General features: G+C 40.4%; 2 protein-coding genes across 3 annotated transcripts; one reads left to right on the top strand and one right to left on the bottom strand.

The window, feature by feature from the left end:
• The first annotated feature begins 3,776 nt into the window (after positions 1–3,776).
• LOC121756300 (probable clathrin assembly protein At4g32285) lies at positions 3,777–6,372 on the top strand. The gene is made up of 2 exons (XM_042151804.1): positions 3,777–4,059; positions 4,198–6,372. Exon 2 carries the CDS (start codon positions 4,224–4,226, stop codon positions 6,153–6,155), a length of 1,932 nt encoding a protein of 643 aa, XP_042007738.1. The 5' UTR covers positions 3,777–4,059; positions 4,198–4,223; the 3' UTR covers positions 6,156–6,372.
• A 1,346-nt stretch (positions 6,373–7,718) lies between these two features.
• Positions 7,719–11,555, bottom strand: LOC121756400 (probable LRR receptor-like serine/threonine-protein kinase At1g56130). Of its 2 annotated transcripts, none has more exons than XM_042151947.1 (19): positions 11,415–11,555; positions 11,006–11,162; positions 10,845–10,916; positions 10,685–10,756; positions 10,510–10,581; positions 10,339–10,410; positions 10,178–10,249; positions 10,021–10,092; positions 9,872–9,943; positions 9,708–9,785; positions 9,565–9,636; positions 9,416–9,487; positions 9,279–9,344; positions 9,148–9,207; positions 9,028–9,072; positions 8,886–8,950; positions 8,427–8,806; positions 8,167–8,362; positions 7,719–7,988 (listed from the first exon to the last, which is right to left on the bottom strand). In XM_042151947.1, coding segments are annotated over exons 1-19 (1,869 nt in total). In that variant the 5' UTR covers positions 11,416–11,555; the 3' UTR covers positions 7,719–7,815. The 2 variants fall into 2 exon arrangements, with proteins under 2 accessions (XP_042007881.1, XP_042007880.1); XM_042151946.1 differs by lacking the exon at positions 11,415–11,555 and adding an exon at positions 11,236–11,396.
• Between the last annotated feature and the right edge of the window lie 1,206 nt (positions 11,556–12,761).

Raw genomic sequence — 12,761 nt, 5'->3', positions numbered from 1 at the left:
ACATGATTATCGAAGATGAAGGTCCAACACTGAATGATTGGGCCAGTGATGATTTTTATGATGCCGGTCTAAGCCACGGCGTGACCACCGCCAATGTACGTATGGGGATACCCCATGAAGAGGCCGATCGAGTCCGTGCATTTGCCGACATGTGCCAACGACAAGCCCATATTCGACTCCAGAACGATATAATTGAAGAGCTATGGATGCGGATGGGTCGTCGTTGATATTTATAATGTAATTTGTTTTGACTTTTTTTTGTTGAAATGTACTTTTTTTATTTTTTTTATTTAATGAAATTTTCATTGCACTTTCTCCTTCCGTATTCGTGTCGAAATTTTAATTCCGTAAATTATTTAATTTCGTAAATTGTTTAATTTGGTGAATTTGTGAATTTTTATTATTGTGGAAATCCGTCGGGATGTCCTTCGGGATGTCCGCAATTATGCAGTGGGATGTCCTTATGACGTGGCAGTACAGTGGGATGTCCTTATGACGTGGCAGGAGGTGTTTTTGAGAAGTCCGTCGGGATGTCCGTCGGGACATCTGTCCCACTGTGGATGCTCTTATATGTATCTAATTTTTTATTGTCATAATAATTCATATGGAGTATAAAAGAGAAATAATGCAACTATAATCTAATTACACAAAATTCACTCAGTCCAGCACCGACAACTACAAAAAGTGGCATTCTGAGACCACATAATAGGCCACATTAGTTCCCTCAAATGTCAGCACCGCCATACCCCACTTCCCATTTTATATTTTCTATTTAATTTATATATACTTCATTACATTAAGTAATGGATCAATCACTATAAATACATAAATTAATTAAATTAAACACAAGAAGAAGAATAATAAGAGATGGAGGGAGGGAGATATCTTAGAAAGTATACTTGTTCTGTATTACTTTACTTTAAATGACACATTTTTCTATTTTTCTTGATATCCCACTATATCATATTTTAATTAACACACTTTTTTAAATATCTCACTCTAAATGATATATTTTTCTCTAATTTTTTTATTACTTTTTTTTTTTGCTTTACTGATAAAATAAAATTACATAAAATTACGTGTCAATTAGAAATTGAGACAAAGGAATAGTATATATTCCGATTAACTCGAAATCGACGGCCGCGATTCTCCCGGATCTCACTGCACCATTTAAATCCACCTTTCTGCTCACTCTAATTTTTCTAGACTAATTTTTTTATGAGTGATGCTAAAATATTAATAAAAATTATGCATTTAATGCTATTTTACTTGAAATTAGTTCATCTTAAAAGTATAAAATTTTCAAGACTAATTTACTCCATTGCATAAATAAGGGCTAGAGTACAACTAATAATAAATAATCTTGGAAATATTATATTGTGTATGTGTGCGTTTCTTTTGTGTCATATTTCTTTCCTTTTTTCTTTTTTCTTTTTTACTTTTAATTATGTTCTATTATTATTTAATTTGTATTATATAACTACTTTTAAATTAGAATATAAATATATTCATGATATTAAAATTATATAATTGGTATTTAGCTTCACTTACAAATGAAATAATTTAAACTATATTATATTTAGCATTAATATTTAAATAACTTATAAATAATAGGTATAGATATGATTATTTCCAATACAATATACATATACGTAAATTGTGCATAAATTATTATGGAGAGAGAATGATGTAAATTTAAATTTGATTTGAAAATTTGAGAAAAAGGTAATTACGTAAAATTATCTTAGCACTAACTATTACTATTAATTTATTACATTGACTTTTATAATTATTTACAAAAATGTCATTGTGTGGCTGGCCACGTTATGGCTACATAGCGTTAGAGCAACTGCAACGATGGACGGATGGCGTCCGTCCGTCCGTACCAACGGCACGAAAGATGTCGTCCGCCGTTGTGCTAGCACCGCTAGCACGGCGTTGCTCGATGCATCGAGCACGTCCGTGCTAGCGAGCAGGTGACGTGGCTTGACGTGATTGGGCAACGACATAGCCGTTGCATTTGAATTTTTTTAAAAAAATCGGTTTTTAACTAAAAAACCGATTAAAAATAAAAAAAAAATTCCCACTTTCCAAAAAAATATATCCGTTTTCTATCGTTTTCTACCCACTTTAATTTTTTTTTATTTTTTCCCCTAAAAATATATATTTTCATCTATAAATACTCTCACTTTCACACCAAAAAATTCACACCACACTACACAATTCTCATCTACATTCTCTCATTTCCATTCTCATCTACATTCTCTCATCTTCATTCTCAATCTTTCTTCCACTCATACAACATAACAATGTCCGGCCAAGGCGATCACCCTTCGGGCTCCCACGGTTGGAACCCTGATTGGTTCGGTTCACAACCGTTTCCTAGTCTGGAAACGGAATATTCAGCCCCTCCTCAAACCCAAAGTTCGGGCGTTCCAGGTGGCTACTGGCCTTACCCGATCAACGACCAGGATGCCCCCGAAGGGTTATACGGGTGGACACCCGAACCTAGAGCGAGGTCGACCGCCCCCTCCCAAACTCCGACTCCTCCTACTTGCGGTGTCCGTACACCGTACACTCCGACGGAGATGGAGCAATTGTTCAAGGCGTTCTTGTCAATCTCCGAAGATCCGGAGGTTGGCACGAACCAATCTGGCGATCACTTTTGGTGGCGCATTTGTCGCCGGTACAACGAAAACCGGCCGGAGGGAACAATCGAGCGCAACGAGAGTATGGTGCGCAACGCCATCTACAGAGCCAACGATGAAATCCAAAAGTTCTAGGGGTATTACCTCCAGGAAGAGCGGTCGACGGGGAGCGGCCGGAGCGAGGTCGACATCATCAGTTCTGCCATGTCGACCTACCAATCCATGAACTACAAGGCGTTCAAGTACCTCAACATTTGGCAGGAGACGTGGTCGCATCCGAAGTATAGGGGAGGCGTAACAACTTCCTCTAGCGGCTCCTCCAAACGGTCAAGGTCGGTATCCATATCCGACTCCGGCTCCGAAGACGTGGTTAGCCAACTCGCCGGAGCTAACTTGGGTAGCTCCGACGCCGGCTCGAGCTGTTCCCAACGCCGACCGCAAGGAAGGAAGAAGGCGGCGGCCAACCGCCGTCGCGCCGCGACTCCATCTGACGATGCTCTCGAACCCGCTCCCGTTCCCGTTCCCGTGCCCTATGCGCCATCTCCAACCCCCACCAACTCGTTGTGGGCGATTTTGGCCCAACTCAATATGGCCGATAGGTCAACTATGACCCCCTCGCAACTTCGATCGCACGAGGCCATGATATTGGGCCTCCAAAAATAATTGGGGGTAGTGCCGCCGGATGAATAGTCTTCAACGGAGATATTTTTAGCTTTAATTATGTAATTTTTAATTTTAGTATTTTAATTATATAATTTTTAATTTTTAGGATTTTAATTATGTAATTTTTATTTTTTAGGATTTTAATTATGTCTTTTTTTATTTATTTGTAATTTGTAATATTATTTCGATTTTTTTAATAAATTTTAATATTATGGAAATGTTTATATTTAAATTGAATAATAGAATGGTGGGACCTTTGTGCTCGTTCTTGCTGAAGAGCACCGCTGTGGGTGATGTGCTCTTACTTAAGAGTAAGCAGAAATAGCAAGAGCACCGCTGTGGGTGATGTGCTCTTACTTAAGAGTAAGCAGAAATAGCGGCGTCGGGTCCACAATCGTGCTCGTTTGCAAGAGCACGGTCGTGGGTGCTCTTGCTCTTTACCTTCTTTTTTGGATCTCCATTCCACAGTTATGCCTTTCTCTCTCCCCAATTTTGCAGCAAATCTAGAGAGAGAATTGCAAGAATAGAGAGAGAAGCGCTATTCCGATTTCTCTCAAACCTCAAATTTCTCCCCATTCCACTGTTACACACTTTACTGCACCTCTGACCTCATTCCTTTCTGCTTTATTCATACAGCTGATTTTTCGCGGTCGGCCGCCGTCTGATCTGAATCCGTTTAATTTTCGAAAAGTGAATAAATTGAAGGCTCAGCAATCTGGTTGATTATTTTCATTTTGTTCGCCGGAAGGTTGTGTTTTCGTTGAAAAATGAGCTGATTGTTTGTTTTTTATTTGATTTGCTGATTACGTTGCTGAAAATCTGGGGTTATTAGCTGAATTGATTATAGCGAGTGAGATTTTATGTTGAAATTGTGTTTTTGGTGTAGGGTATTGACGAGATCGGATTCAAACCATGGCGCCGAGCACAATACGAAAAGCGATCGGGGCGGTGAAGGATCAGACGAGCATCGGGATCGCTAAGGTCGCGAGCAACATGGCGCCGGAGCTGGAAGTAGCCATAGTCAAAGCTACCAGCCACGATGATGATCCGGCTTTAGAGAAGTACATAAGGGAAATTCTCCAATTGACCTCCTTTTCGCGTGGGTATGTTAGCGCCTGTGTTGTTGCCGTGTCTAAAAGATTGGGGAAAACGCGTGATTGGATTGTGGCTCTCAAGTGTTTGATACTTATTCATCGATTGCTCAATGAAGGGGATGCTGTCTTCCAGCAGGAAATCATGTATGCTACTAGAAGGGGGACTAGGCTGTTGAATATGTCTGATTTCCGCGACGAGGCGCACTCGAGCTCTTGGGATCATTCGGCTTTTGTGAGGACCTATGCGCTCTACCTGGATCAGAGGCTGGAGATGATGATTTATGAGCGGAAGCAGAGCGGGAATGGAGGTGAGATGGAGACATCTGGGGCCAGAGATGATAGATATAATTATCGATCGCCACCAGAATCAAACAGGGGTGGATACGAGTATAGCCATGAGTATCGGGAGGAGCCGTATGGAATGCGCAGATCAAGGTCGTCTGGTGATGTGAGGGAATCGACGCAGGAGAGGAAAGATGCTACTCCTCTCAGGGATATGGCGCCTGAGAGGATCTTTGGGAAGATGGGTCATTTGCAGAGGCTGTTGGATCGGTTTTTGTCTTGCCGGCCAACAGGTTTGGCAAAGAATGAGAGGATGATTCTGGTTGCACTGTATACAATTGTTAAGGAGAGCTTCAAGTTGTATGCTGATATCTGTGAGGTTTTGGCTGTGCTGTTGGACAGGTTCTTTGATATGGAGTATCAGGATTGTGTGAAGGCGTTTGATGCTTATGCGAGCTCAGCAAAGCAGATAGACGAGCTGGTCGGATTTTATAACTGGTGCAAGGACATTGGCGTGTCAAGATCTTCTGATTATCCAGAAGTTCAGAAAATTACTGGCAAATTGTTGGAGACATTGGAGGAATTTGTGAGGGATAGGGCTAAAGCAATGAAGAGTCCAGAGAGGAAGGTCGAGGCGTTGCCAGCACCTCCAGTGGAGGAAGAGCCGGTGCAAGATATGAATGAGATTAAGGCGCTGCCGCCTCCTGAGGACTATACTCCCCCACCACAACCTGAGCCTCTGCCTCCTAAGCCTGCCGTTCAAGAGACTGGCGATCTGCTGGATCTAAGGGACGAGGGAGTGAGTGCTGATGATCAAGGGAATAAATTTGCTCTGGCATTGTTTGCTGGACCAGTGGCCAACAATGGGAATGGCTCGTGGGAAGCATTCCATTCGAATGGGGAGTCGGAGATGACTTCTGCTTGGCAAAATCCAGCTGCAGAGACAGGCAAGGCCGATTGGGAACTGGCTCTTGTTGAAACTGCTAGTCATTTGTCTAAGCAAAAGGCAGCAATGGGTGGCGGACTTGATCCGTTGCTGTTGAATGGCATGTATGATCAGGGAATGGTTAGGCAGCATGTGAGCACTGCTCACTTGAGTGGTGGAAGTGCCAGCAGCGTTGCATTGCCGGGTCCTGGAGCGAGTAAAACTCCAGTCTTGGCACTCCCTGCACCGGATGGAACAGTCCAGGCCGTTGGACTGGATCCATTTGCCGCGTCCTTGAGCATCGCTCCTCCTTCGTACGTGCAGATGGCCGACATGGAGAAGAAGCAGCAGTTGCTGGTTCAGGAGCAGATGGTGTGGCAGCAGTATCACAGAGACGGCATGCAAGGCCAGGCTAGTCTGAACAAGATCGGCGCGGGTGGATATTACGCTCCTGGCATACAGCCCCCAATGCCGTACGGAATGCCACCGGTGAACGGAGTCGGAGTGCCACCTGCTGGTGGTTACTACTATGCTCCGTACTGATTCTTGGTAAATTTTTTCTATACGTTAGATTTTACTTTTGTTTAAATCTTGTAATTTTCAATGTATTTGATGTGAGTTTGCTCGCATTTGTGCATGACTTTGGGGAAGAGGGCAGAGAGAAATTGAGGTGAAGAGTGATTGTGAGAGATTTAAATGGTGTAATCATCTTGTTATGTAATATTATTTGCAATTTCAGGTTCTTGTTCTAGAACACTAATCCCTTTTTTTACTCTTTCTAATATAATAAATTTGTGTATCTAGATATTGCATTAAGACTATTTCTACTTATATATGGATACTAGATTAGGGTGAACAACTGAATTCCAAATTAGAAAAGGAATCTTAGTTTAATTCTACATTTAGGTTTTAGAATCATTTGCATCTGAAATTACTTAGTCATTTATGTTTAGACCATGTCGATATAATCCTAATCATCAATTTATGCTGAGTCAGATTAATCCAAATATAAGAAAGGAACATTAGTTGTTTTTGGAAAAATTTCCGTTCTTTAGATCTCTCCTTTTCTGGAAGCATCTAGCAAAGTTGGAGCTTGAAATTATTGAAATGAATTCATTTTTCTTTTCTCAAGGGGAGGGGAAGAAAAGAGAATTTTGAATGACATTTAATTTGGTCTTACTCTTTTGGAATTATTTTTATAACTCTGTCGTGGTCTTGTTAGAAAGTGATTATTGATTTGGAATTCCATAATTCAACGCTAAATAGATTTCAACAAAAGTTGGCAGTGGCTTCCAGGTAGATGTTGTACAGTCCAACATTGCTAGGTGAAATAATTTAGAGCATCAGCAATGGAGGAGTCAAAACCGCGACGCCGATTTTTCACCGACGCCGGTTCTGACGCCGAACCATTGCGACCGGCGTCAACTTCGGCGCGGCCATGCCGATTCGTGTGATGACGCCGGTTCTAACGCCGATCCTCACGGTGCCATTCTAGGCCCCGGATCGGCGTCAGACCGGTGTCAGATTTTAATTTTTAATTTTTTTTTCGAAAACACTATATATACGCGCTTTGAACGTCATTTTCATTCGCACCACTTGTTTTACTTTTTTAATTGTACTTTTTAATTTTTGTAATTTTTTTAAATTATTTTATTTTTTAAAAAATTAATGTACTTTTTAAATTTTAATAGTATTATTCGAATTTCCCGTATTTGTCTCGTAAATTAAATTCCGTATGTTGATACGATTGTAAATTAAATTATATAATTGTTATTAGTGATGTAGATAGGTAGTGGGAAGGCTATGTGAGGGCTATTTGATATCCAGTTGATGTGACAAGTTGATATGACAGGAAAATTTTAGTGCTGGTGATGTGGCAGCGTGAAGTCCAGTCTCATTATGGATGCTATTAGGTGAGAGGGTTAGTCTATTCTGGTGCTCAATTAATTTCCATTATGAATGTGACGTGTGGACGGTTTCACAAGTCAAAATATGAATAAATTTTGAGGGGAATGAATGCCTTTTTCGCACAAATTAGTGGATACCCCATCTGCCACTTGGACCTATGAGATTATCCATATTTAATCAACTTATAAACTAATCTGATTTGACACAATTGGAAGCAAGCATATATAGATTTCGATTCAAACAACACACACACACACAATAAAACAAACATGATTCATTCATCATAATTCATAAACTAATCTTTGGGAGCTTGTGTGTAAATCTTCAGGTCACCAGATTCCTTCTTGGTCCACCAGAAATATGCAACACCACATGCTACCACCAAACCTCCTACACACCCAAACACAATCCCCACAATCCTCCCCACCCGCTTCCCCTCGCCCTTCGACGAATCCTCGTACGCTGACACTGCACACGTACACAACGTATCACCAACGACTGCGCATAGCTAAATAAACTCGAATGCATAGTTTTACTGATGCATTTCTTTTGGGCACAAGATTGAAGAAAGTTATGTTTAATGTATTAAATGGAGATAGGATTAATATAGGAGAGAGAGAATAAAGTATACGTGAGAAGAAAGGACCTTGAGAAACAGCAATTGCCGAAACCAAAGGGCCAAACGTGCTCTGCCGTGGAATGCAGCAAGTCCCCTTCCCAGCCCACATCAGATGAATGTCGATCAGCGTGTTCGTCACATTGGCATTGAACGTCTTGATTAACGCCCTCTTCGACCCGCCGGCCTCTTTTACTATGTTGAAATCTTGCAACACTCTCTCGCCCTTGCATTGTGCTCACGGAGTCAGTTCGGACCCTGAAAAACAACCGACTGAAATAACCGAATACCTGAATGTAGACGTCGAAGACGCGCCGGCCAAGGCCCTCCCAAGAAGCGGAGTCGTAATCCATCACCACCTCAGCAAAATGGAGCTCCACCCGGTAGACTCCGTTTTCTAGGCTGAGGCCGTAGTATCTGAGCGAGGCGGGAGCGATTCTTGCTGTTTTGTAGAGCTCGGAGTCGAGAGTGTTTGCGATTTGGGAGTCTGTTTGAGCTATATAAATTGGCCCATTTATGTTGGATATGAAGACTCCGGAGCTGCTCACTGCCCATTTGTTGCTGCTGCTTGTGTACAACGAGGCTGCTCCTAGCTTCTCCGAGTCGTCGTCGTATACGGAGCCATTTGTGTCAGCTTGCTCCGGACCACCACTGTTGACAGCAAATGAATCTGCAAGAAAATGGTAGTTACCTCCAACAGGAATCATCAAATTTTACATAAAAGATGTGTTTTGCATAAGCTTACTTACTTGATGGAGCTTTGTTTTTGCAGTTAATATTTTGATCAAGGCACTGCAGCATGGTAGAGGCCTTCCTGCAGAAAAAGTAGTGAATCAAGATATGTTTTTCTCGAGATCATCTATCTTTTTCTCGAACGATGACTTTACTTACTGGTTCTTGAGATTTACATCATTGATGGAAGTGCCGACTGTGTTTCTGCAATCCGAGAAGCTCAGAGAAACAGTTGAATTTGTGGTGAAACAAGTTTGCAAATGGATGGAGATGGCTTACATGGAAACATGGCTCCAATCAAGAGGGATATTTCCAGTAAGAGGATTGAAAGATACGTCTCTGCGTTCGTTCAAAACAAGACGAAATCAACATGAAATTCCATATATTTGCAAATGAGTTTTTGGCCTTACAGTGCAAGTAGTTTTGAACCTATATCAGAAGGTAAAACTCCGTCGATGTTATTACTTCCAAGATATCTGTAATCAAGAGATAGATCAATTTCTCATAGATGCAACTTTTGTCTACAGAGAAGCAATGGCTCACTTACAGATACTTGAGCGAAGAAAAATCCTTGAATGAAGCCGGTATCTGCCCCGTCAGCTTATTGAAGCTCAAGTCCCTGTCTTTGTGAACCCATACAAATATGAGATACGAACATATAAACGATCAAATTCTGGTGGGTGGGGAGGCACTCACAAGAATGTAAGGTTGGGGAAAGTGCTCAGCCGTTGTGGGATTGGGCCTCGGATTTGGCAGTTTCTCAATGATCTGTTAGAAGTGCAGTGTGGGAAACAAAATTAGCAACTGAGAGAGCTGTTGCAGAGGATTTTAGAGCTTACAATATGGAGAGACTAGTCAGATTCTCTAAGAAATCAAGAGAACTGTCACTTTCGCCAACGTTAAGATCACCAATTCTCCTGAAAAGAAACGTGAGTGAAGAAAGTATAAGAGAAGAAGACATTCTTGTGATTCAAAAAATATGCAACTTCTATAAGATTCTCACAGGTTTTCCAGTTTTGTTAGAGCACTGAAACTGTTGGGAATTGGGCCCTTGAGATTTGTTCCTTCAACTCTCCTATGAGCAAGCGTGATTCAGAAAGAAATAGCCAAATGGAGAGAAGCAGAAACGAAAAGAGAAGCCACAATGCATACAGATCTTTGAGTTCAGTGAAAGTGGACAAGAATTCAGGGAGTTCTCCTGTGAAGCCATTATCCGACATCCATCTGAAAACACAACAACTATCATCGACATGGTTTTGCCTAAATCGAGCATGGTACAAACAAGTTTAAGAGAATGATCAAGAAATACATTGTTTGAAGTGATGCGAGATTTGAGAGTTCTTGAGGGATTGGTCCACTCAATCCACTGCTGTCAATATATCTGAAGCATCAAATGACACTGAAATATCACAAGATGTATTGCAGCAACGCATAAATTTGAATAAAAATGTGAGCAAATAAGTTACTTACAGCTGATCTAACAACGTCAGATTTCCCAATTCGCGAGGCAATGTTCCTTGCAAGTTGTTTGAGCCAAAACTCCTGCATCGCATTAACAAGAAGAAGACAGATGCATCACGACGAGAAGCAACATCACAAGCGTGGAGAGATGATCAAAATGATTTTTAGCTTATAACTCACAAAGAGCGCAATCTGGTGAGATTACCAAGCGCTGCAGGCACCGAGCCTGTGAAATTGTTAATGCCAAGAGCCCTGCACATTCCACATTGAAACATCAAAATGGATCTTGAAAATTCAAGAAAGATCATTGCATTATTCAGGAGAGAGATTGTGCATTAATAGTTTGATAACTAACAAGTATTCCATTTTTGACAGCAGCCCAATTTCTGGTGGGATGGATCCATTCAACACATTCTGATTCAAGTTCCTTCATCATATAAATGATCAAATCAAATTCAATGATTGAAACTATAAACATTGAAAAAATTGCAACTTTAGTATCATTATATCATTACAAGTCCATCAACTCTGTCAGCAAAAACAGTTCTTGAGGAATTTCACCAGAGATGTCCAGAGCATATATTTTCCTGAATCAAATAAAAAAAAGCTCCAATCTTTACTTCAATCAAACTTAAACAAACACATAGGAAGTAGTATAGGTTAAGGAATAACTAACAAATGTGTTATGTGACAAACTGTCCCAACACAGTCACAAGCAATTCTTGGATTAGCCGAATCAGGAGCCCAAATCGCGTTTTCAATGCACGGATCATCGCGTAAATTCAGCTTACTCCTTAGGTTCCAATGGTCAATTATCTTGTTGATAGCATCCACTGAAAGGGAAAATGAAGAAAAGAGTAAGTCTTTTACTATGCAAATATGACTAAGAGGCATTTTGACAAACACCTTCAGTGGGAACTGTTTTTCGCTGTGCAAAAACAATTTGAAAAACACAGAATACAGTGAAAGAGAAGCTCAAAAACGCCATCAATGGAGCTAAAGAAACAGAGTTCACACACTGAAAATACTGATGAGTATTGGCTTGCTATATTCATTTCTTATTCCATAAATTCTGATTGACTTACTAGATTATTTCTGATTGCTAGAATCAGAAAGCTACTTTCACACAAGCTGCCAAACTAGACTTTTCTTGCAGAATTTAGCTTGCTTTTTGTTCAATTATATGATTATTGATCATTATCACACATAAACTAGAGGCAGGTTGCTGTTAAATTAAAAATCTAAATAGATCAGAATTACATACTTCCTCCTATGAATTATTTCATTATTACTCTAAAAATATGAATTACTATTTCCTTATTATTTCCTTATAATTTTGGAATAATTAAACAATACGTTACACATACATATATACTACTAATATGTCCAATACTTACACTATCTTTTATCTCTCTCTTATTTTACCAGTTATACATTAAAATCCGTGTCGAATTATATATTCATACTTTTCAGAAATGAAGAGAGTAGAACTAATATACACAAAAAAAAAAATTGCCGGCTTGAATTAAATGAATTTGATAATTTATAAAAAAAATAGAACCTATTGCACCTTTCATTTTCAATAGCAATGGCTACAGCATAAACTACAAAATCAAACGTGGACATGAAAATAAGAAATTAATTTCATTTGCTAATCTTCTAGTCCGTGATCTTAGAAGTTTACTTGTAGTTATTAATTATTGTTGGGAAAGTGAAATTGCAATTTTTAGTTAATTTGACACTAAATTATTGGATATTAAAGTATTCGATACAAGTGGTGGATTTTTGTGTTAGCATGCATGCCAGCAATTGAAATTAATAAAAATAAATAAAATAAATATTTGCAAGCTTTTTTCTATTGTTTTTGCTTTTTGGTGGTATTATTTGACCCTTATTTCCGGTTAGATGTTCAACTCGATAACATTATTTTGATTCAAAGTTACAAGGACAGAGTTAGAGCATCCACGGTGGGGCGCCTGATGTCACTGTAGCCATGCGGGCGATGGCACATCCATCGTCCGCGGACGATAGGCCTTCGACCAGGCATCGTCCGCAGTATCATCCGCCCAAATGCGGACGAGGCGGACGATACCGCGGACGATGCAACGCGATTTCCTTTTTTTAAAATTCTTCAAAATTTATATATACACACCACAACTTCCTTTCACTCTTCCATTCTCTATTTACACTATAAAATGAATCTCAGTGATTACCCAAGTTCGAATAGTCCGATGTTCGGTGGTGGTGCACGGTGGCCGGGTACAGACTCTGATGAATACCGGCCCTTCGACTCCAACACCCAGTACGATCCCGATTTCAGTACGGATTCGTACGGGCTGCCAGCATTGAGCTGTCTCCCACCCGCGACCCCGCCCCACCCCGCCGCGCCTCTAGCGCCGCCACCAAGAAGAAGCGGAACAGGCAAAGGGCCC

The sequence above is a fragment of the Salvia splendens genome, chromosome 11, assembly GCF_004379255.2.
Source record: "Salvia splendens isolate huo1 chromosome 11, SspV2, whole genome shotgun sequence".
NCBI lineage: Eukaryota > Viridiplantae > Streptophyta > Magnoliopsida > Lamiales > Lamiaceae > Salvia > Salvia splendens.
Note: the sequence above shows the minus strand (reverse complement) of the source record. Positions and strands in the feature narration are given on the sequence as shown.

Coding starts and splice junctions, on each gene's coding strand:
- LOC121756300 (XM_042151804.1), top strand. CDS start 4,224: ATGGCGCCGAGCACAATACGAAAAGCGATCGGGGCGGTGAAGGATCAG.
- LOC121756400 (XM_042151946.1), bottom strand. CDS start 11,317: ATGGCGTTTTTGAGCTTCTCTTTCACTGTATTCTGTGTTTTTCAAATT. Junction 10,250..10,338: donor CTGACGTTGTTAGATCAGCT/GTAAGTAACTTA, acceptor TTGATGCTTCAG/ATATATTGACAGCAGTGGAT. Junction 8,951..9,027: donor GATGTAAATCTCAAGAACCA/GTAAGTAAAGTC, acceptor CTTTTTCTGCAG/GAAGGCCTCTACCATGCTGC.